A 22,617-nucleotide genomic window follows, 5' to 3' on the forward strand; every position below is an offset into this window, starting at 1 on the left:
CCTTTAACTTGATTATCCCATGCCATTTTTCAGGAAATTCTTACTTTGTGTCCAAACTATGCTTTTCCCTTCAGATTTCGACAATGGTGTCTGTCCTGTTTAATTTTGATAGTCTCCTGTTTTCATTTTGCTTCCCCGTTCTCGTCAGTCAGATTAGTGTCAGCTGTGTTCCCACCTGTAGCCTTTTCCCTCGTTATCTTCTTTATGTATATGTTGTCTGCATCAGACTTTGTTGTGTTCTCCCTCACGGTTGTGCCCTTTTTTTTTCTTTTTGATTTTCCTAGTTTTGTAATTTGTGTTTTTTTGAATTTTCATTTTAGTTTAATTAAACTGCCTTTTAGTTACTCCTGTAATCTCTAAGGCTACGTTCACACTGCAGGTCTTAATGCTCAATTCCGATTTTTTGATCAATTTTTTTTGTCTCGTTGTTAAAACTACAAATAAAATGTGACAGCAAACGCGCTCTAGTCTGAACGGTTCACGGCCCTCAAAGCGGCCTGCGTGCGCAAAAGAAGATGTCACAGCTGGGTGACAGCTGGCTGACAGCTGGGTTTGTCGCCCAAAACACGGTCAAGCTCATCATAAAACGGGCAGGTGACTCGACCACATCCGGTTTGTGTTTTCTTTAAACTTGGCTCTGAGGCTCTTCACTTTCCTCTGACACTGTAGCCACGTTCGCCTTTTCCCTCGTTCAACCATTTCTTTGGCAATGCACTCGAACACAGCCCGGTTACGATACGACCCTTCAAATTTAGCATGAAAAGAATTGTCTCCCCATATGGTAATCAAGTCCAAAACCTCAGTTTCTGTCCATTGACTCCCTCCGTCTCCAGTTTCCGCCGCCATGCTTTCTCGTTTGTCTTTGCTGATAATTGGCGTCTGTCTTGTGTTAGTGACGTAAAAGATGGATTTAATGATCATGACCATGAACATGACCATTCAAACAGCAGTCGCTTTCTAAAACATCAGATATCTATCGGACTCAGTACCACATACGAAAGTGACATAGGTCGGATTTGAAAATATCGGATTTGTGCTGTCCACACTGTCATACCATGATCGTATATGGGTTGCATAGGGTCAAAAAAGTCGGATTTAATGCGCTTTCGCCTGCAGTGTGAACGTAGCCTAAGTCTTGTGTCCAACCTCTGCCACCCACACAGCCACCATGACAAAAAAATACTAACATATGTGCTTAATGTCTTTTTGGAATATATTTCAAGTAGACAGATGAAATGCAATTGCAAAATAAATAATACATGAAAGAAGGAGACAAAGATCTTTCTCTGATTTTCCACTTCGATTATATTTTGCTGGATTGCTGTTCTTGAATAATAAAAACACAAAAAACATATTGACATATACTAAAAATATACTAAGCTGTCAATAAAATGTGGAATGAAAACCCCCCCACTAATGCTTATTTACAAGCCTATGAGGACACATGAGAAATGTACAATAGGTGAAAAGTGACACTATGTGTTGGAGTGAGAACTCAATGCAATCATCAAAACAGAGTTATCTGGAGATTCCATCCTTTGTGGGACAGCAGAGCCCTCCAATATTGTTTTTTTCTTCCAAGCGAAATAGAGCGAAATTCCACTTAATGATATAATTACCACAGCGGCTTTCAAACCAAACATGAACCAGGAAGCACCTGTGCAGAAAAACAAAATGTTTATGACAAGTTAGAGCTGTGAAAGAAGAGTCATTGTAGAATTTTGCTTATAGACCATACTTTATAAGACAAAGGGAAAAAAAACATGAATTAATCCCCTTCATCAGAGTTAATCTTCCCTCTTTAATAATACCTTGGGTCATTATTGATGGCAGTTTAATCAAAGAGGATTATTTGACACTATGTTATTCTCCTTACCCACTGCAGTTTGTGTGGCCGTGGTAGGGTCTCCTGTTGGTTCCGGACAAAGGGTATTACTGGACTTATGCACCCACCCTGACATCTGTGTCCCATTAAATAATGAGCAGCTGATGAAAACAAAGCCTATGAGCAGATAAAGAGATAACTTTAAGAAAGAAAATAATTACACTAAGAATCAGCTTTTATCAGTATTGTTCTCACTCACCACAGGTAGATATCCTCTCTTCTTTGAAGGCATTACTGACGTTGTTCCTCACTGAGCAGACCAGATTTCCTGAGACGTGCTGTTTCAGAGTGATGATGTTTGTCTTTTTATTTCCAGAAAGGAGCTCAGCATCTGTCAGTGTGCGTCCATCCAGAGTCCAGCTGTACTGAGGACTGTCCCCTCCCTCAGAGGAGCAGGACACCCTCATCTCTCCCTGGGACAGACACTCCGAGACCAGCAGGACAGAGGACACAGGAGCTGAGAGAAACATACACAGATGAGTTTTGATACTATACAGAGTTGGAAAGTATTTGTACTTTGTTATTGTACTAAAGTAGAATTCTCAAGTATCTGTGCTTTACTTGAATAGTTTTTAAAAAATTTTGTTCTACTCCTTACATTTTCAACACAGGCTTTTTATTATTGGTTTAACACATTTGAGAGGAGTTATTATTTCTCATCAGTACATGCGTTCAAACATCAAACCGATTTGTGCCTAAGCAGTAACGCATGGAATACAATCCTGTTTGTGTGTTAATCACCAGGGGATGTCGCATAAAAAGAGATCAAAGAGGAAAAACTGTGTGCCACAGTCAAGGGTTCAAGTGGCAGAGGAAGAAGAGAGGTTAGATATAAAGTCAAGGACTGCTCAGTGGTATTTACCCAATTTTGCTGTGCAAGAAACTGCACAATGACAATAAAAAGCTCTAAGTCTAAAAAAGCTCTAAGTCTATTTGATCAACTGGAAATTGGAAGTTTACATGCAAGTCCTCATGTTTTTAAATCAGATTTATTAGGTCTTTGTATTATAATGATGATTTAAGTTCAAGTTTATACAGCTTTAGTCTTGTGTTCTTGTTTAGTGAGGCTCCTCTTGTGTCTTTGTCACACCCCTGTGTCGCTTGTGTGAGCCTGTGGTCTTATCTGTCTCCTTGTTTCTTCCCCCGCTCTTCTCCAGGTTTCTGTGTCATGTGTTTGTGTACTTCCTGTTTCATTTTGACAGTTTTTCGTCCCGAGATCAGTGCATTTGGTTTTGCTTCCCATGTGTTTCTTCTTCCCTAAGATAGATAAGTATTTATTGTCATTGTCAGAGAACAATGAAATTGCGTTTGGAGCTTCCGTACAACCCATAAATACAATAATAAAGAAAATAATAAATACCCCTTAAAACCCAAGTCACCCTCATGTATATATTACATCCATTTTCAGTGCATTTGCTTATCCTTCCTTGTGTCTTTGTGTTTCCTTGGTTATTCCAAGCTGTTTTGATGTATTCTCTGTGTTTTAGGTTTTTTGTTTGTTTAGTTTTAGCTTCACAAGTTAAAATTTTGAATGTTCTTCAAGGAGTTGGTGTTACTTTCTTACTTTGAGTACATTTCAAAGCTAGTACTTTTTTAAGCCATTTTAAATGTAGCAGGTTCCCAGTGTTTTTCTACAAGTCAGAACAAGTTTTTACATTTCATCTGTGAACTACATTTTAATGGTTTAATAGAGGTTGTTCAGTTGTTTTCCCAAAGGAAGGTGACTGTGCAAATGGAAGCTCTTTTAATATATTACTTATCTATGAATTTACTATTTATTAACCAATTTACTATAAAGCATTACCTACATTTTTTGGAATTACAAAGGTGCCCATCAAAAATGATGTCACTGAGTTTGCAACACAATATGAAACAGACACTTTTTTATAAGGCTGAAGCATCAGGTTACAAGTGCAAAAAATAATGCATCTGGCACGTTTTCAGCTACCATTGCACAGTTAACATTGTGGCTCAATACTTGATTAACCATTTCAGTTGTCAGGAAATCCAGATTGATACACTCCAAGTTGGTTTCTTCACTGAGCTTTGCTTTTTTATGGTTTCTGATTTATTATTGTGCTTATCTGTTATCCTTTCCAACCCTTTCTGTGAATAACCTTAATAAATGTTAATAAATGTGCCATGTAAATAAAGTTTATTGTTCTTATATACACGGTGTGCCATTTATATGGATACACTGTAATAACATGGGAATGGTTGGTGATATTAAAGTCCTGTCTGTGGCACATTAGTATATGTGAGGGGGCAAACTCCTCAAGATGGGTGGTGACCATGGGGGCCATTTAGAAGTCGGCCATCTTGGATACAACTTTTGTTTTTTCAATAGGAATAGGGCCATGTGACACATCAAACTTATTGATAATGTCACAAGAAAAACAATGGTGTGCTTGGTTTCAACGTAACTTTATTCTTTCATGAGTTATTTACAAGTTTCTCTTTGTTCACAGCCATTGACATGTCGAAGAGGTTAACACGTGAGGAGCAGATCGAAATTGTGTTGATATCTGGTGAACGCAGTAACCGGGTCATTGCAGCAGATTTCAATGCAAGACACCCTACGAGACCACCCATCTCCCATGCTACAGTTAGCAAACTGCTTGCTAAGTTTCATGAAACTTGTTCAGTGTTGGATTTGCCAAAATGTGGACGCAAGAAAACTGTCACTAATGAAGAAACATCAGTGGCTGTCCTAGCTTCATTCAGCAAGATCCCACAGCGTAGCACTCGCCGCATGTCACTGGAGAGTGGCATTAGTTGAACATCCCTTCGGCGGATATTAGCTACTCACAAATGGCACCCTTACAAACTCCAGCTACTGCAGCGTCTCAACGAGGATGACCCAGATCGGTGCACAGAATTTGCAGAATGGGCAAAACAAAAATTGGAATAGGACCCTCAGCTCACGCAGAAGATTTTGTTCAGTGATGAGGCAAACTTTTATGCGAATGGTGAAGTTAACAAACAAAACCACCGCTATTGGTCTGACACTAACCCACATTGGATGGATCTCTCCAAGACTGTTGGAACAACAAAAGTGATGGTTTGGTGTGGTATATGGGGTACAACGATAGTGGGTCCATTCTTCATCAATGGAAATCTCAAGGCCACTGGATATTTGAAATTGCTACATGATGATGTGTTTCCCTCTTTATGCACTGAAGCTGGCACGTTCCCTGAGTTTTTCCAGCAAGATGGTGCACCACCACATTATGGGTGCCAGGTCTGAGCATTCCTAGATGAACAGTTTCCTGGAAAGTGGATTGGTCATCGTGGGCCAGTTGAATGGGCCCCGAGGTCTCCTGATCTGACCCCCTTAGACTTTTATCTTTGGGGTCATCTGAAGGCAATTGTCTATGATGTGAAGATACGAGATGTGCAGCACCTGAAACTATGGATACTGGATGCCTGTGCTGGCATTTCTCCTGCGGTGTTGCTATCATTGTGTGAAGAGTGAGAGAAGAGGGTTGCATTGACAATCCAACACAATGGGCAGCACATTGAACACATTTTATGAGTGGTCAGAAACTTGTAAATAACTCATGAAAGAATAAAGTTACGTTGAAACCAAGCACACCATTGTTTTTCTTGTGACATTACCAATAAGTTTGATGTGTCACATGGCCCTCTTCCTATTGAAAAAACAAAAGTTGTATCCAAGATGGCCGACTTCTAAATGCCCCCCATGGTCACCACCCATCTTGAGGAGTTTGCCCCCTCACATATACTAATGTGCCACAAACAGGACTTTAATATCACCAACCATTCCCATTTTATTATGGTGTATCCATATAAATGGCCCACCCTGTAGATTAAACCTCAGCACACCACCATAGCTGGTAGTGTCAGACACCAATCAAAAAAACACACTGAAAACGTATGATACTTATATAGTTCTGTTTAACTTTATAACAATTTCATAAATATACAATAAAGAGTAAGTTGCATAACTTGCCTTCAACTTTTCCATTGTCTTTAACATCCAGCGTGAAATGAATGTTTTTCCCTTGAACGCCATCTGAATTAAAGACCTCAATGCTGTATCGACCTGAATCATTCCTCTTCACGTTTGTGATCTTGAATGTCCCATTCTTGATTATAAACGTGAGTCTGTTGCTAAAGTCCTTGTCTGTCGTTATTTTTTCTTTCTTCAGATTGAACACAGTTATGTTCCCCCTCGGAAGCACCTTCAAACACTTCATTTCACGGCCACTAGCATCAGTCATCACTTGGATATACACAGTTCCTTCAAGAATAGGAGAGCATGGACATGTGTTCGTCCTGAGGTCACATGTAGTCTCATCACCTGGAATGAGAGCTGGAGAAGACGCATTCAAATGAACGTGAGCTTAAGTTATTCACACTTCAAATGGAAATGATTGGCTCCGTTCCTGGCAAATTTTCTACTATAATACTTCTTCTTCACTGCTTAAAGTACTAATTTAGTACAGCTAACACTAATCAATGACCACGTTTAACAGTCCAATGTCCCTTTAAAGTTAAAGATTAAATTATGAGTATGGATACCATGTGTGGTGAAAATAACTGGAAGTACCAATAGAAAGACAAATACTATATCACAAAATTTTCCATTCATTCTCTTCAAGAATTTGAAAACATTGAGCAGCATGAAACATTTGCCTCTGTCTTTGTAGTTTTTTTCCTCAGATCTTCTGTCATTTGTTGGACAAGTGATGTGTACGATTTTGCAGTTTTACTGCAAGATGATGCTTATATTTCTGATTAACTGTATAATAACTTCAAACTATATAACTTGCCTTCAACGTTGCCATTGTCCTCAACATCCAGGGTGAAATGAATATTTTTCTCTTGAACTCCATTTGAATTAAAGACCTCAATGCTGTATTGACCTGAATCATTCCTCTTCACGTTTGTGATCTTGAGTGTCCCGTTCTTGATTATAAACGTGAGTCTGTTGTTAAATTCCTTGTCTGTTGTTATTTTTTCTTTCTTTATATTGAACACAGTTATGTTTCCCTTGGGAAGCACCTTCAAACACTTCATTTCACTGCCACTAGCATCAGTCATCACTTGGATATACACAGTTCCTTTAAGAATAGGAGAGCATGGGCATGTGTTCATCCTGAGGTCACAAGTAGTCTCATCAACTGAAACCAGAGCTGGAAAAAAGGCATTCAAAAGAACATGAGCTTAAATTATGCATCCTTCAAATGGAAATGATTGGCTTCGTTCCTGGCAAATTTTCTACTATAATACTTCTTCTTCACTGCCTAAAGTACTCATTTAGTGCAGCTAACACTAATCAGTGACCATGTTTAAAAATTCAGTGTCTCTTTACAGTTTAAAGTTAAAGATTACATTATGAAAGTGGATACCAGCCCATGTGTGGTGAAAATAACTGGAAATATCAATAGATAGACAAATACTATATTGCAAAATTTTCCATTCATTCTCTTCAAGAATTTGGAAACATCAAGCATCATGAAACATTTGCATCTGTCTTTGTAGTTTTTTCAGTAGATCTTCTATCATTTGTTGCACAAGTGATGGGTACTGTTTTGCAGTTTTACTGCAGCATGATGCTGTCAGGGTCCCTGTTTCTAACCGGTCGGTTCAGTGTGGCTACATGTATTTTTGTTTAGATTTTTTGCGCCTGCTCTCTCTCTCCCTCCCTCACTGTCCCTCCTTCCTCTTACTGCCTGCGGAGAACTCACCTGTGGGCTCCCGCCCTTGGCCCACGCACCTGTCCGTGATCTCACACCTGTGGCTCATCACTCGACAATGTTCCAGTAACTATATAAGATGGCAGCTCTGTGTTTCTCGTCACTGGACCGTTGCCGACTCTTGTCAGTGTTAACCCCGGCCTTGTTTATTCTCGTATCTCTAGCGATCTTCCCGTAGTAATCTTCTCGTATCTTTGTGAATAGATTTCCCTGGACCTGTCCATGTGTTACCTGTGTGACTGAGTGTGTGAGAATTGGAGCAAGCTTTGTGTTTCTTGTGGATTGGTGGAGAGTGAAGAGGAGCATGTGGCGTGGAGCGTAGATGGAGTGTGGACCTAGGAGCGTGTGTTGGTGCAAGCGTCTTTCCCTGTTCGTGTGGATTCCCGGAATCCGTCTTTTCCCTCACTTTGTAAATAGCTCAACTGGTGTTTCTGTAAATAAACACTCTTTATTTTTCATGACCCAGAGTCTGCGCTTGAGTCCCTTCAGTCCCGTTGTGACAGATGCTTATATTTCTGATTAACTTTATAATAACTTCAAACTATATAACTTGCCTTCAACTTTTCCATTGTCTTTAACATCCAGGGTGAAATGAATATTTTTCTCTTGAACTCCATCTGAATTAAAGACCTCAATGCTGTATTGACCTGAATCATTCCTCCTCATGTTTGTAATCTTGATTGTCCCGTTCTTGATTATAAACGTGAGTCTGTTGTTAAATTCCTTGTCTATCATTATTTTTTCTTTCTTCAGATTGAACACAGTTATGTTCACACTGGGAAGCACCTTCAAATACTTCATTTCACTGCCACTAGCATCAGTCATCACTTGGATATACACAGTTCCTTCAAGAATAGGAGAGCATGGACCTGTGTTCATCCTGAGGTCACAAGTAGTCTCATCAACTTGAACGAGAGCTGGAAAAAAAGCATGAAAAAAAACACAAGTTTAAATTATTCATCCTAAAAATTTATATGTTTGTCATCTTTATGAGGAAGACCTTACCGAGTGTTCCTCCTGCTAACAGAACAATGATAAGAAACTGCTCCATGCTCTTCATTTATCGACTGGAAAATTATGAACAAATCCAGATATAAATCTGCAACAAACCTAAACCCAAACTGACAGGAAAAAGTAAATCGGTGACAAAACATGATGTTTTCACAAAAACAGAAAAGAAACTATCACTTCTACTTGCCAGCACACAGAATACTGATACAGGCTGCTGTAGCAAACTGAAAGAAATATGTACCACATGTGAACAAATCATTTTCCTCCACTATTTCAATATACATAACTAAGTTTAAACAACACTGAATTGGTCTTCACATAATGTATACTTTTGAAAACTACACACAAAAGCTAAAATCACAAGTTCATTCGTAAGTATTCCAAAAGTTCCTGTGAGGAGAGCTATACTGCTTAGTAGGCTTTATGGGGTGTGCTGAAGAGACATGTTTATTCAGAAAGGATGGGAAATAAACAATATACAAAGAATAAAATGTAGACAACCGGGTAAAAAGCAGCTTGTTAAAAGGATGCAAATTTTTGCCCCAACATGAATCTGTGAGGCAATGCTGTCCAGATAATATTAAAACACAGATATCCATCAAAGCACACTGTAAAAATATTATTTGCTACTGATAAAATGAAAATAAAATGTATATTTTAAGCTTTACATCACTTGAAATGTGCTAATAGAATAGAATAGGCATGTAATAACACAAAACATTGAGTTAAATGTCAGACAGTCTGTATGAATGTAGTGTAATTAAATACTCCAGACTCTGTACAGTTACACACAGTAAACATAAAACGTGATGGTGAACGTCAACAAAAGAAGGATGTATATAACTTACTTACATTTGAATGGATGAACAAGCTAAGGCAGTAATACACATGCAACCACTTAACTGGAACTGAGAAAAACTCATTCGTGAGAAAAAAAACAACCTACATGGGTACTTCCCGTATTACAGAGCAAGGATGGGATCTTATATTCTGAAAGCGGTAATAAAAGTTACAATTATACAACTATGTCTATGCACATGTCAGGCAACATACTTGTGTACAGCTGGGCATCTCATCAGTTTTTACCCTGGGACAATCTGGCAAAAATACCAGTTTTTTACAAATAATCAGGCCGAAATATATTAAGCATAGAAATTAGGGTTTACGTTTTGGAGGAGATGTAAACAAAACATACAAACACACACACACACACACACACACACACACACACACACATATATATATATATATATATGCATTAATGAATGATGAAGTTTGTAATGTGACATTATAATGACAGATGAATCAAAACTGCATATTCCCTTCTGCGATTTCAACTTGTTATCCTTGTGAAGTAAACATATTTTGATTTTGTGAAATAATCCTTACCAGTTGATAATAAACACACTAGTTTCCACATACTCACAGCTATAGCTTATAAAATGGAACCAGCCAATATTTTTGAACTTATAATGTTCATTTTGGTAACACATTATAAGCAGTATTTTATTCAAGCAGATCCAAAATAATAATAATGAAAACATCACTAGAGCCAGTCAGTTCTTCTTTGGGAGACCAAACATTTACCTGCAGCTAGGAGATCAATCTTTTACAAACTTGACTCCTTGAGTGAAAACACATCTTCATAAGTTCCCACAACAATTTATTTACATGAATTTATTTATAGTGGAAACCGTCCCTTTCATTCTAGCTCCAATATCCTTCTTTCAGAAATCACCCTGACACTCGTCTTCACCCTCTCCACCCTGCCTGAACTTTCAGCTACAGCTCTGTTGTGCATTGTCCATTGTTTTGAATGGCTGATTCAAAGATTTAAATGAGTCAAAGATCCTTTATCGTTTCCTTTATTATGCAGTCACATAACGGAATTGCGTGTGGTCAGCTTAACACCAACTAGTATACAAAGCACAGAAAGATACATAATATATAAATATACAGAACAGGAAAATACGGTAGCATTGTAGTTACATGTTCCAAAGTGCAGTTGTCCTGTGTGTGTGTGTGTGTGTGTGTGTGTGTGTGTGTGTGTGTGTGTGTGTGTGTGTGTGTGTGTGTGTGTGTGTATGCACAGGGGTGATAGAGTTCATTGTTCTAGGGGAAAAAGCGTGCTTCAGTCTAATGCTTCTTGCTTAAATAGTCCTAAACCACCTTCAAGAAGGCAGAGGGACAAACAGTCATTTACTCAAGTGCGTGGGATCTGCACCAAAGCAGCTGGCTTTCTTCTGGACACAGCAAGCATACACAGAGTCCAGATCTGGGAGAAGATTTCCCACAGTGCCCTGTGCTGTTCTCACTACCCTGGCCATGTCATTTCTGTCCTGTGCCGTGCAGCTGCCATGCCATACTGTCATACTACAATAGGTGATGCTTTCTGTTGCGTATCTATAGACTTGCCAGCAGTCTAAAGAGCCTTTGCTGGGCCTCATTTACATTGATGGTTTATCACTGTTTCAAGTTTTTGCTGCACAGAAATTCATAGAAATGTTCACCACACTTTTTACTTTAATCATTTTCATTTAAAGGATGATTGAATTCCACATTCACAAGGTCAAAAAGTAGTCAAGTTGAAATTAAAAGAGAGACTTCTCCACTACAATCATGACCTTAATTCTGTCAGAGCTTCAACACAATGCAAATGCAGACAACGCACATATTGCTTGTAATTAAACATGCAAGTAACCTAAAACTGGATGCATTGATGCTCTGTTTTAATCAGCTGAGCTTTGTGTATTTGCCTGATAATTAAAAGTGTCTTTAGGTGTCTTGATGTCACCTCCTCATGTGGACCTTCAGTGGTGCAGTCTGTATAAAGACACCGACCATTTAAATCACCTCATTTTACGGACTGTTGCATATAAATAATTATCTCCTGTTGGTTGAGTGTGTCGAGGTTGCTTTGGAAACTTGACCTGGGCATACTCCACTTCCACCTTTTTCTCTGCCTCTGCCTCACCCTCGCCCTCACCCTCATCCTCATCTTCATCTTCACTCTCAATCTCCACCTCGAACTCCAGCTCAATCTCAGCCTCCAACTTCACTGCTGCTCTTAGTTCCACTTGGTCATCCTCTTCGTCTGCAGAGTAGTAAGATCAAATTAAAACATTAGTTTGACTTCTGATTTTCACTGTCATTTCTGATTCTGACTAAAAATCACAAACACAATGCCTTTATTATCCATTTCTGAATTTACATGACAGCGGCATCAACATAGTCTTAGCAAGAACATGATACTTCTGAGTGAAGTAAGTAAAAAGGAGGTTTTGTACCTTTTTCTTTTGTAGGTTTGTAGTTTTGTTTTTTCCTCTGATCAAAGATGATTGCTATACCAATAACTAATAAAATTAGCAGTGCTAAGAGAACACCACCGATCACTTGCAAAATACCTGCTTCTGAAATAAAGTGACATAAAAAAACAAACAAGTAAACAAATGCATGTTTTTACTAATTTACTAATATACCATTACTGCTGACCACTTGATTTACTGATGTGATATCACTGTTTTACTGATTGCTCATTTTAATTGAATGTACCTCAAACAGTCTGAGGATTTATGAAAGTACAAATAATCAACAAAAACTAATTATCAACCTTTTTTCATCACGTTCTTACTCACCGCAGGTAGATATCCTCTCCTCTTTGGAGACATTACTGACGTTGTTCCTGACTGAGCAGACCAGATGTCCTGAGACGTGCTGTTTCAGGGTAATAATGTTAGTCTCATTATTTACAGAAAGGAGCTCAGCATCTGTCAGTGTGCGCCCATTCAGAGTCCAGCTGTACTGAGGACTGTCCCCTCCCTCAGAGGAGCAGGACACCCTCATCTCTCTCTGGGACAGACACTCAGAGACCAGCAGGACAGAGGACACAGGAGCTGAGAGAAACACATACAGATGAGTTAAATCTTTAAGTTGGCCTTTAATGAAAAACGGCAAAAGCAGAAAATTCTAAAGCTTACTAAAGCAATATTAAATTTCTATTACTTTTAATTAATTCCCTTCAGGGAAACCATTATGAAAGGAATTACCTTGAATAAACAACTGTAAAGTCCACTCGCCTGATGCTCTTCCATCTGAATCAAAGGTTTGAAGGGTATAATTACCACTGTCATTCCTGCTCATGTTAGGGATCCTATATGTTCCATTACAGGGAGAAAAGACAAATCTTTGTCCTTCAGCATTAGGAAGAACTTTATTATTTCTGACATTTAGTATTTTTAATGAATTTTTCATCAATTGGTATTTTGATGTCTTTGAGGTATTGTCCATCAGTTGGATGTCCACATTTCCACCTAAAGATCCATAACACTGAGCTCCATGCTGTTTAATGTCACAGCAAGTTTCCAAACCTGCAAATAAAAAAAGTAAACAAAATCAAAACTGTAAAATTTTGGAGTATTCAGTCCCTACCAGAAGGATTGCAGCAGCTTTTGCAAATGTTTACCTAAAACAATCGTCGATGTTTTGTGCCTACTGTCTGTCTCACTTCACACTATGTGAAGACATATTTAGTGGCATGCCGATGAGCACTACACAGGTTTATGACTTAAACACAGCAAGGGTTCAGCGCTATTTTACTTGTGCTGATCTTTTTCAAAATGAAAATTTGGAAATTCTAACTGGAAAATCAAAAATCACAAATGAAAATGAAAAAAAAAAGACTGAATTTAATTTAGCTGCTGTAGCTTCAGAGTTCTGCTGATATGCATGTTGAGTTACTGTCACACCATGATGATAATGAGGATGTGACACTAAGCCCATTCTTTTCTACAAGCATTTAAAATACCTGCTGTAAAAAAAGGCTATTTTTTAAATTTTCTCTTGAAAATTACATTTTAATGTTTTAATCCGTTATTAAGTGATTTTTCCAAAATGGAAACTGAGAAAAGCAAAGCTCTTCTAATCTTTTGTATTTTGACCTTGTACAGATTATTTAATGATCTAATTTCTCAAAGCTGTTTTTTACTTAAACTGCATATTCATTTTGAAAGGATCTCAGAAAGAGGCATCAATATTTAAAGAAAAGCAAGCAAGTAAGTGGAAAGGTGCAACACATCCTTAGCTGACATAGCACTTGGGCACTGAGCATGCAGTGATGGGAAGGTTACTTTTAAAAGGTACACTACAGATTACAGAATACATGTATTCCCTTACGTTACTCAATGAGAGTAACGTATTCTGAATACTTTGGATTACTTAATATATTATCATGCTTTTTACAACTACATGAATGTACTATTGCTGTGTGATTTATTACTATTACTGAAGGCTACTCGCCATACTGATACCAACTAGATTTTTAAATCTTAATATAAAATGAGTAACAGTTAGGTGGACATTAGGTAAGGCTGAAGTTTTTGCAGTGATCTCATATAGAAAACGATTCTGCGCGTATATAAAACAGGTAGTAAAGGGACCTCAGGCTAATACGTCAGGTTCTGTGTGGGGCCGAAAAAACTAGCTTTACTTTGTTGTCTGGGTCAACTTTGCCAGTGAGAGACAGAGAGACGCGTTGAAAGGCTGCTCTGATGGAACGAAAGAAAAACACGAACACAGTGTACAGTCGAGTCTTAGCAGCTTACTTACAACTGGGCTACACTGCCCATGAGGCTACATTCTTTAGGGCTATGCCTGTAACACTCTGCCTGTTGCCTTCATATTGAATAACTTTTGAACAATAATTTTTAAAAATATTTCATCACATCATTATGCAGGCCGCAAGTAGAGGTGACATGGGCCGTGAGATTGAGACACAGACATTAGAGCCTCTTAATGCATGTTTTGTTTGGGTTTCCACCAATGTGGAATTACCAAAAATAGAGAGGGCATTGCCAAAGTAAGTGTATTCTGAATACCCATTGTAACAGAATACAGTTACTCATATTTTGTATTTTAAATATGTAACGCCAGTACATGTATTCCGTTACTCCCCAACACTGTGAGCATAATACCTGCCCACGGGGTGCTCTTATAGTATGGTTTTTAAGGTGCAGAGTTGTGGGTGGATGCATTTTAGCCCAAACCAGGATCTTTTCCTAAAATGAATCAAGTGGTTTTAGTGCTTGAAGCAAACAAAGAGCTGGTGAATACAGAGCTAAATAAACCGCCCTACACAGAGTTTACTAAAACCATCATTGTCTTTTACAGCTATGTGCAGCTTAATAGTAACAGTTTGGTTCAGTTAAAAAAATATTAGCCTGTATGTGAAGATGATTAGACTTTTATTCAAACACAAACTAAGTCTATGTGTTTGCAACATAGAAGTTTCAAATGTGAAACGAGCCACTTGGTTTTGAGGCTGCAGAATTAGGTTAAAAATACAACAATCATAATGCCTGTGTGGTTTTTCTGAGCTACCGTTACGCAGTTTACATTGGGGTCGAATACTTTATTAACTGACCTCAATTCAGGTGTCAGGAAATCCACGTTGATACACTCCAAGTACGTCTTTTTCCGCGAGCTTTGCTTTTTAATGGTTTCCGATTTATTATTGTTCTCATCTGTTATTCTTTCCAACCCTATTTTGTGAACCCAGTTATTGAGAACTTCAGCTTTGTTTCTTCTTTGCTTTTTAATGGTTTCTGATTTACTCGTGTTCTTATCTTTTGCGGAGCTCCTTGTTAAGAAGGCTGCTATGTTAGTAAAGATTATTGTTCTTATTGTAATTATTTGCTAAACCTCACCATACCACACCATAGCTGACACAGCTGTGTTAGACACTGAAGAAAAAACATACTGAAAACTTGCGATAGAACCACATCTGCTGCAGTGCTTCTTTTTCCCACCTTAATGTTTAAATTAAATGCAACTAATAATAATCAATGACCAAGTGGAAAGTTTCAGTGTGCCTTTAAAGTTTACGTGGTAGTTACTGGGAAATAAAAGATGATTAATTTATGAATAGGAGTAGCGGTCCACATGTTGCAAAAATAACTGGAAACATCAATAGATAGACAAATAATATATCAGCAAATGTTCTGTTCTATTCTGTTCACTGTACATTTGCTCTGTGCATATGCTTATTTTTTGTCATTTCATCTTCTATCATTTTGTTGCCCAGGTGATGTATACTGTTTAACAGTTTTACTGCCACATAATATTTACATGTCTGATTATCTTTATAATAACATCAAAACTATGCAATAAAGAATAAGTTATATAACTTGCCTTCAACTTTGCCATTTTCTTTAACATCCAGGGTGAAAACAATGTTTTTCTCTTGGACTCCTTTTGAATTAAAGACCTCAATGCTGTATTGACCTGAGTCATTCCTCTTCACGTTTGTGATCTTGAGTGTCCCGTTCATAAACTGTAGTCTGTTGTTAAATTCCTTGTCTATTGTTATTTTTTCTTTCTTTAGATTGAACACAGTTATGTTCACACTGGGAAGCACCTTCAAACACTTCACATCACGGCCACTAGCATTAGCCATCACATCACATTGGATATACACAGTTCCTTTAAGAAGAGGAGAGCATGGGCATCTGTTTGCATTGAGATCACATGTAGTTTCATCAACTGGAAAGAAAGCTGAAAAAGATGCATTCAAAAGAACATGAGCTTATATGAATCACACTACAAATGTGAATGTTTGGTGTTTTTTATGAAGACAATCTTACCATGAGTTCCTCCTGCTAATAACACAACAATAAGAAACTGTTCCATCCTCTTCATATATCAACACTGTGGATTTAATCTTAAAAAAAATAAAGATAATAGAAAAATATTAACAAATGCTGAACCTCCTGTGAACCTCAGGCAAACTGACAACAAACAGTAGATGATACAGACAGGGTGTTTTCACAAGGGCAGGAAATAAAGTGACTCACTTCCACTTGCCCACACAAATAGAAGTGACATAGAGAGAAGTGAGGCAGGCTTTTGCTTGTGTGCTGTAATGAACTGATCTCAAGAAATATCCTCAAATGTTAATGAATCTTTTTCCCTCAACTGGTGTAATTTGGGGGAATTACCTATGCAATCTATAGGCAATCTAGGCAATACTCTTTACTGGGGTAAAACTTTCAAGTGTCAATAAAGCCTTCACATATGGTCTTAATATATATATTTTAAGAAAAAAAAACAGGAAGCAATTCAAAATAAACCAGAGGTTTCTGTGGGGAGAGCTTTGTTGTTTCATGGTCTTTACAGTGTGTGCAGGAGAGACGTCTTTTTATGTTTGCAGGTTTGCGTGAGTTTGCTTTTTGAAAGAAAGAGAAATAAACAATAAAGAAAGAGTGTAAAGTGTAAATACTGAATGGATGCAAATCACTGCCACAACATGAAACTGTGAAACAATGTCCTCTAGACAAAAACAAAAAAAAAAAGATTTTTTTTACCCATCAAAGCAAACAGACTCAAAAGTAATAGAACTTGCTTACAGTATTTAAATAAAGAAAACAAATGAAAACAATGCAAATTTAAATCTCTCTCTGTAAACGGCTCGTAATGTGTTTAGAATAAATGTGTAATAACACAAGTTTTCAGTGGTAAATAGCAGAATGTCACTAAATGTATTTAAATTAAACACTGCAGACTCTGCACACTGGAGGCTTTGCAATTTTTCACTTACTTTTGATTACTCTCAGTAAGCACGAGGAGTGATGGCGAACATGGATAGAAGAAGAATCATGATCAAGAAACATAGGATGTACATGATATACTTATGTTGCAATGGATGCACACATCAGCAAAGCCTAAGTAAGCAACATATTCAATTCAATTCAATTTTATTTATATAGCGCCAAATCACAACAAAAGTCGCCTCAAGGCGCTTCATAGATACAGAGAAACGCCCAACAACCACATGACCCCCTATGAGCAAGCACTTTGGCGACAGTGGGAAGGAAAAACTCCCTTTTAACAGGAAGAAACCTCCGCCAGAACCAGGCTCAGGGAGGGGCGGCCATCTGCTGTGACCGGTTGGGGTGAGAGAAGGAAGACAGGATAAAAGACATGCTGTGGAAGCGAGACAGAGGTTAATAACAGATATGATTCAATGCAGAGAGGTCATATATAAGCACTCTACTGGAAATGTGAAAAATCATCTATGAGAAAAGCAAACCCTGCATAAGTACTCTCTGCATTATAGAACAAAGCTGGAACCTTCAACTCTGACAATTGCAATGAAACTGTCCGAATGTTATGGCAGGACTATTGTTTTACATACTTCCTCTTACTCTGCCTTAAAAATGGAAGTGAGAACTATGTTTATGCACACGCGTCGACAAAACGTCCTGTTTTCTCAAATAAGAAGTTGAAAATATATTGAGCATAGAAGATATAGAATTGAGATATGAGATATACAATTTATACATTTCATACTCTTCAGTTTAAAAAAATGTAAACAGAATAGTTAAGAGGACAATCCCAATAAAGGAAATTAAGTTTGGTATATGTCATTATAATTGATGTCATGCTGACACAACCGCAGAGAAAAGACTGGAGGAACAGAAAGGAATCACAAAAGGGAACTACTGAACCCAAAATAATCCAAAACTCAGCACGAAACTAAAGCAACAAAAAACAAAGAAACCCAAAAAGTATCAGTGAATATGAATGAACAGAAGACCATAACCAACACAGAGTTAGAACAAATCCCTCGTCAAAACCACAAGAAATCATAAACACGCAAAAACTCAAAGCATGGCGTTCTGAACTCAAGTGTTTAGTTTCCTGACTGTATCCCAAATCCCATATCATTTCAGCAGGAAGTCAGTGCATGCATAGTTATACAAAGGTTTGATATTGTACAAGATCTCCAGCCTGGGCGATTCTTTTCCTTCACTGATGGCTTCCAACACATTATCCCCATAAAGCCTCTCAGTAAGGGACTCATCACAACTTGATAATCCCATTAGTGTGGGGTACCAGTCAGTAATGTGTACTGCTTTGCTCACCCTCCTTTTTGATCGTAACGTGATCAGGCAGTGGGGCTGGAAAGGTCAGATCATGGCTGGATTGTCAGATGAGTGTTGGAGTCCATTGTGCATTTTGTCATGTTTGTTTGGATTAAAGGCAGTGTATGGGGGAACTCTGCAGCACTGCAGACTGACACACAGGAGCTTTGTTAGAGGGGAATGAAGCGATTAAATGGCGTCCGAAAGGTCGATGTAATTAATTTTAAAAAGCCAGTGGGTGGTTAACAGTCTTACTTGAGTTGGGACTGAATGGAGCAGTGGAGGTAGTCTAAGGTCACCTAGATTAGCAAGGTTTCTGTGGAAGTACAAAGGAAGTAACTAAGAGAACTGAGAAAAACTGGGTTAGCCCGAAACAGGCATTTGCAGGCAAGGTAACAGAAATGACTTAATGTTCCCTATTATGGCAACTATTGAGAGAAATATGTCTCAAACCTGAATGAATACTAATCACTACCCAGAATGTATTAAGTTCAAGTACTTTAAGAAGATCTGCCCCTGGTATTTATTCAGGTTTGGATGTATGCATTTGTAAAATATTTTTACATGTGGCCAAATTGCTTCAGATTTGTATGTGGATTGAAGCACGCACATGTGAGTCCTCAAAAGTTACACATGAATCATTGTACACATTTGTAAAGCCTAGTTTACGCTTGTGGGTCATATCGTACACATTTACAATGCTTATGAGACATATTTCTCTTAACAGACAATGATCTATGATGAGAACTGCTGCAAGCTTCAATCTAAAATACTCCAAGGCAGGTGTGGAAAGCGCTGCTTGTGAGAGACAACACAGGAAGTCTGCACTTGTTACCAGACATGTTTAATTTCCTCGCTGATGTCAGCTTTAACTGACACCTTATAGTTTCTATTTGTTGTTGTGCCATCATCAGTACTGGAACAACAATTTATACCCCCGCACAAGGCCAAGGCATCCTCTCCCTTTCTGAAACTGTGTTGTGTAAGCGTGTAGCAATTTCACTTAAAAACACTCAACTTTCTTACCTGTTAACCCTTCACACCGTGGGATGCTTGTATCCTTCTAATGAGGAGTGTATTAACTCTATTATGAGTATAAATTGCAATTAATTTAAAAATGAAACATAATAAAACTTATCTCTAACAATTCCCTCCTTTCGCAATGTCAGTTGTGAATCCCAATCATGCTTATCGTTTAACTCCTCCCTCCAGGATTCCCAGCCAGGTGTGATACTCAGCCCGAGGCCTTTCTCTCCTTAACTTGTACTGTGTCTCCCTTTCAGACAGGAGAGTTACCCTAAGAAGTTCAAAAATGTTGTTTAAGCATACTCAATGATTAAATCACTCACTGCCACCTGGTCCCTAAATGTCGTCTCTACTGTTTTGTGGATCCTACCCACTCTTCTTCATCTGAATCTCCACCCTTTTGATTATTACTGAGTCTTTTTCTCTCTTAAGCCTGTACTGCCTCTCCCTTTCAGACAGGAGAAATCTGTCTGATATAACAGCATCATTAACATTGTGATATTTAAAACATCCTAAAGGTATTTACAGTGCAGTTTTAAAAGAAGGTTTAATCTGGTGGTTCAAAGCAAAATCATTTGTGAAATGACCACAAAATTCTCTTTCAGAGTTTCGAAGTGTCAGAAATCAGTATATAACAAAGGAACTTACAGCTGTAGTTGTTATATTTACTAGGGAAATGAGGATGATGCTCAAGTTTCTCAGGTGTCAGGAACTGGCATCACTGTATGAAGCAGTCTAGCTGCTATACAGAAGTGCAGGAGTCCAAAAAAAATTGTCAGTCAAGTAGCTGTGAAATTTGTATACTGAATCACTGCTGATAGTGGAGCCTGTCGCACAACATATTTGGGCATCCACTGTCGGCAATATGATCTTATGTCCAAAACTGTCTTTGTGATTTTGGAATGGACTGAATCGCTGCAGTCCTTTTTAGACAGAGGGACTTACCATCTAATGTGATCACATGTCCCAAATAGGTTAATTACTCCAAAGCCCACTGTAATTTGGAGAGGCTCACTTTGTGACTGTTCTCAGTGAGGTGTTTTACAGCACTTTAGCAGGCCTGCTTATAAGGAGAACAGATTAATAAATGATCGACATATGCAAAAATGTCTACCCCTCTGGAAGGATGAAACCTGACAGGTTTTCTTTAGGCGCCCTGGTTTAGGACATGTCATGTACATCCTGTTGAAGGACAGGAGACCTGCCAATAAAAGTTGGATTTTTTTCCACCTGGTTAGGGATCATCAGATCACAGGTCAGGTACAGGCTAAGCAGGCTCATGATTGAGAAACTGATCAGAGCTGTAATGCCATGGTTCCTGTGACGCTTTAAACCACTTAAACTTGCTTGTATTTAGTATACTGTCTCTAAATCAGTTTGCAGTGAGACTCAGAGTGGTAAATCCCCTCATAAGATGTTGCAAATGGCCCCTTATGCACTTAATTGGCAGGTTAAGGAACCTAAAAAACTAAAAAAGCTACACCTCCATCCTCGCTGAGGCTCCAAACTGTCTGCGTCATTTGTGCTGTTGTAGTGTAGATCAGATTTGTTTTAGCTTTAAACCTTGAATCTTTTGAATAATTCAAGGCCTTTAAGGTCAAACATGGCTAGATGACAAAAAGCAAACAACAAAATGTCACAGTTTTGAGTGTTCAGTTCTTACCAGAGTGACTGTGGTAACAGATGCAAATGTTGACCTAAAACAGAAATAGTGGTTTTGTGGCTCCCATCTGTCTCAGTTTAGACCATACAAACAAGTATTTATTGCCATACAGATGAGCATTACACAGGTCTTAAAAACTTTCTCTCTCCTTCTCGCCACCCATTTTGGTAATAAAGGCTTATAATCATCTAAAACACTCTTAGTTCAATCTAAGAAATGCAGTGAAGCTTGATTGAAATGTGTTACCATCTCTTCCACACTCATCGCAATGTGAAGCCATGTCCTTATTTGAAAATTGTTTTTGAGATGTTTTGTTTTTTGGAGTTGTGGATTCCCTTCCTCCCTGGAGCACTGTTTCACATGCTACTTTGTTAATGTTAAATATATATTACTCCAGTGTAAATAAAATGCACTGAAGTGTGATCTCATGAGTCCCTCTTCCCATTAGCCTTGACAGATTCAGATCATATGAGCAAAGTACATATACAAAATAAAAGTAAATACTGTGATGGCCCACCAGAGGGCTCAACTCACACCCAGGTCGGGAGGAGGGGTTTCGCTGGGTTTTGGCGCAATGTGTTCAGTTCATGTTTGGTGGTGAATAAAGTCAGAGGAAAAAGCTAGAGCACCTGTGTCGTCTGTGCCTTCACCCCACAATACAGCCACACTGTGCTGCCATTTCACACTTGTCTAAATGTCATGCTTTGTCTCTGTAATGTTCCTGTTGTGAAGCTCCCCTCACTTGCTCTCCTCTGGTTAAATCATCCGATACTATTTATATGATTTAGAGAAACATGATGCTTTGCATGTAGGTTTTGTGAAGCTTTTCCCTGCAAGCATTGTTTTCATAATAATAAGTACACATTTATTTAATAAGAAAGAAAGAAAGAAAGAGTTTCTCTGACTCACTCACTGAACTTATTTGTAAGCAAATGCAATACCTCTGTAAACCAGTAGAGGGAAACCTGACACCAAAAAGTCTTACTGGGCAAACAGTTCAAATGACACTTTAAATGACAATTTTCTGAACGGTCTCTAAATACAAAAACAACAGGAAACAACTATATTAAAGCTCCTGTTTTTAATACATCTCTTCTCACTGGTCGGTGTGTGCTGATGCAGTCAGCAGTGTCAGAGTGCTTCCTCACTAGTGACAGTTTAAGGAGAAAGAGTGATTATTCATAAACAGTTAAAATTACACCAAAAAAACATCCTCTTCCTTTGTACGTCAAAGTAAAAATTATAATGAATTGTTAATGCAGGGAGTAATCAAGTAATGCAGCATTATTTTTAAGGAAAATAGCGAGTAAAGTGTAATACATTACTTTTTTGACTTATGACTCTAACAGTCTACATCAAAATCTATTCAGGGGCTGTTCCTAGTACCACTGG

General features: G+C 38.2%; 2 protein-coding genes across 2 annotated transcripts; both read right to left on the reverse strand.

Moving 5' to 3' along the window:
• Window positions 1-1,403: 1,403 nt before the first annotated feature.
• On the reverse strand, window positions 1,404-8,519 carry LOC146392321 (uncharacterized). Its single transcript, XM_084945301.1, has 5 exons — window positions 8,221-8,519; window positions 5,524-5,531; window positions 2,085-2,374; window positions 1,877-2,002; window positions 1,404-1,657 (listed from the first exon to the last, which is right to left on the reverse strand). Exons 1-5 carry the CDS (start codon window positions 8,485-8,487, stop codon window positions 1,476-1,478), a joined length of 873 nt encoding a protein of 290 aa, XP_084801427.1. The 5' UTR covers window positions 8,488-8,519; the 3' UTR covers window positions 1,404-1,475.
• A 1,926-nt stretch (window positions 8,520-10,445) lies between these two features.
• On the reverse strand, window positions 10,446-16,413 carry LOC146392322 (uncharacterized). Its single transcript, XM_084945289.1, has 5 exons — window positions 16,257-16,413; window positions 12,666-16,167; window positions 12,255-12,512; window positions 11,907-12,029; window positions 10,446-11,713 (listed from the first exon to the last, which is right to left on the reverse strand). The coding sequence occupies exons 2-5, from the start codon at window positions 12,904-12,906 to the stop codon at window positions 11,469-11,471; spliced, it is 867 nt and encodes a 288-aa protein (XP_084801415.1). The 5' UTR covers window positions 12,907-16,167; window positions 16,257-16,413; the 3' UTR covers window positions 10,446-11,468.
• Window positions 16,414-22,617: the final 6,204 nt, after the last annotated feature.

The sequence above is a fragment of the Perissodus microlepis genome, chromosome 2 (genome assembly GCF_051167445.1).
Source record: "Perissodus microlepis isolate ML-2025 ecotype Zambia chromosome 2, ASM5116744v1, whole genome shotgun sequence".
NCBI classification, from domain to species: domain Eukaryota; kingdom Metazoa; phylum Chordata; class Actinopteri; order Cichliformes; family Cichlidae; genus Perissodus; species Perissodus microlepis.

Bases quoted from the DNA above. Each gene is read 5' to 3' on its own strand.
- LOC146392321 (XM_084945301.1), bottom strand. From the start codon at position 8,487: ATGAACACAGGTCCATGCTCTCCTATTCTTGAAGGAACTGTGTATATC. The intron at 2,003-2,084 runs GTGAGTGAGAAC...ATCTGCTCATAG, and splicing joins AGAGAGGATATCTACCTGTG to GCTTTGTTTTCATCAGCTGC. The intron at 1,658-1,876 runs GTAAGGAGAATA...TTTTCTGCACAG, and splicing joins GGCCACACAAACTGCAGTGG to GTGCTTCCTGGTTCATGTTT.
- LOC146392322 (XM_084945289.1), bottom strand. From the start codon at position 12,906: ATGGACAATACCTCAAAGACATCAAAATACCAATTGATGAAAAATTCA. The intron at 12,513-12,665 runs GTAATTCCTTTC...TGTTTCTCTCAG, and splicing joins TTTACAGTTGTTTATTCAAG to CTCCTGTGTCCTCTGTCCTG. The intron at 11,714-11,906 runs GTACAAAACCTC...ACTACTCTGCAG, and splicing joins CAAACCTACAAAAGAAAAAG to ACGAAGAGGATGACCAAGTG.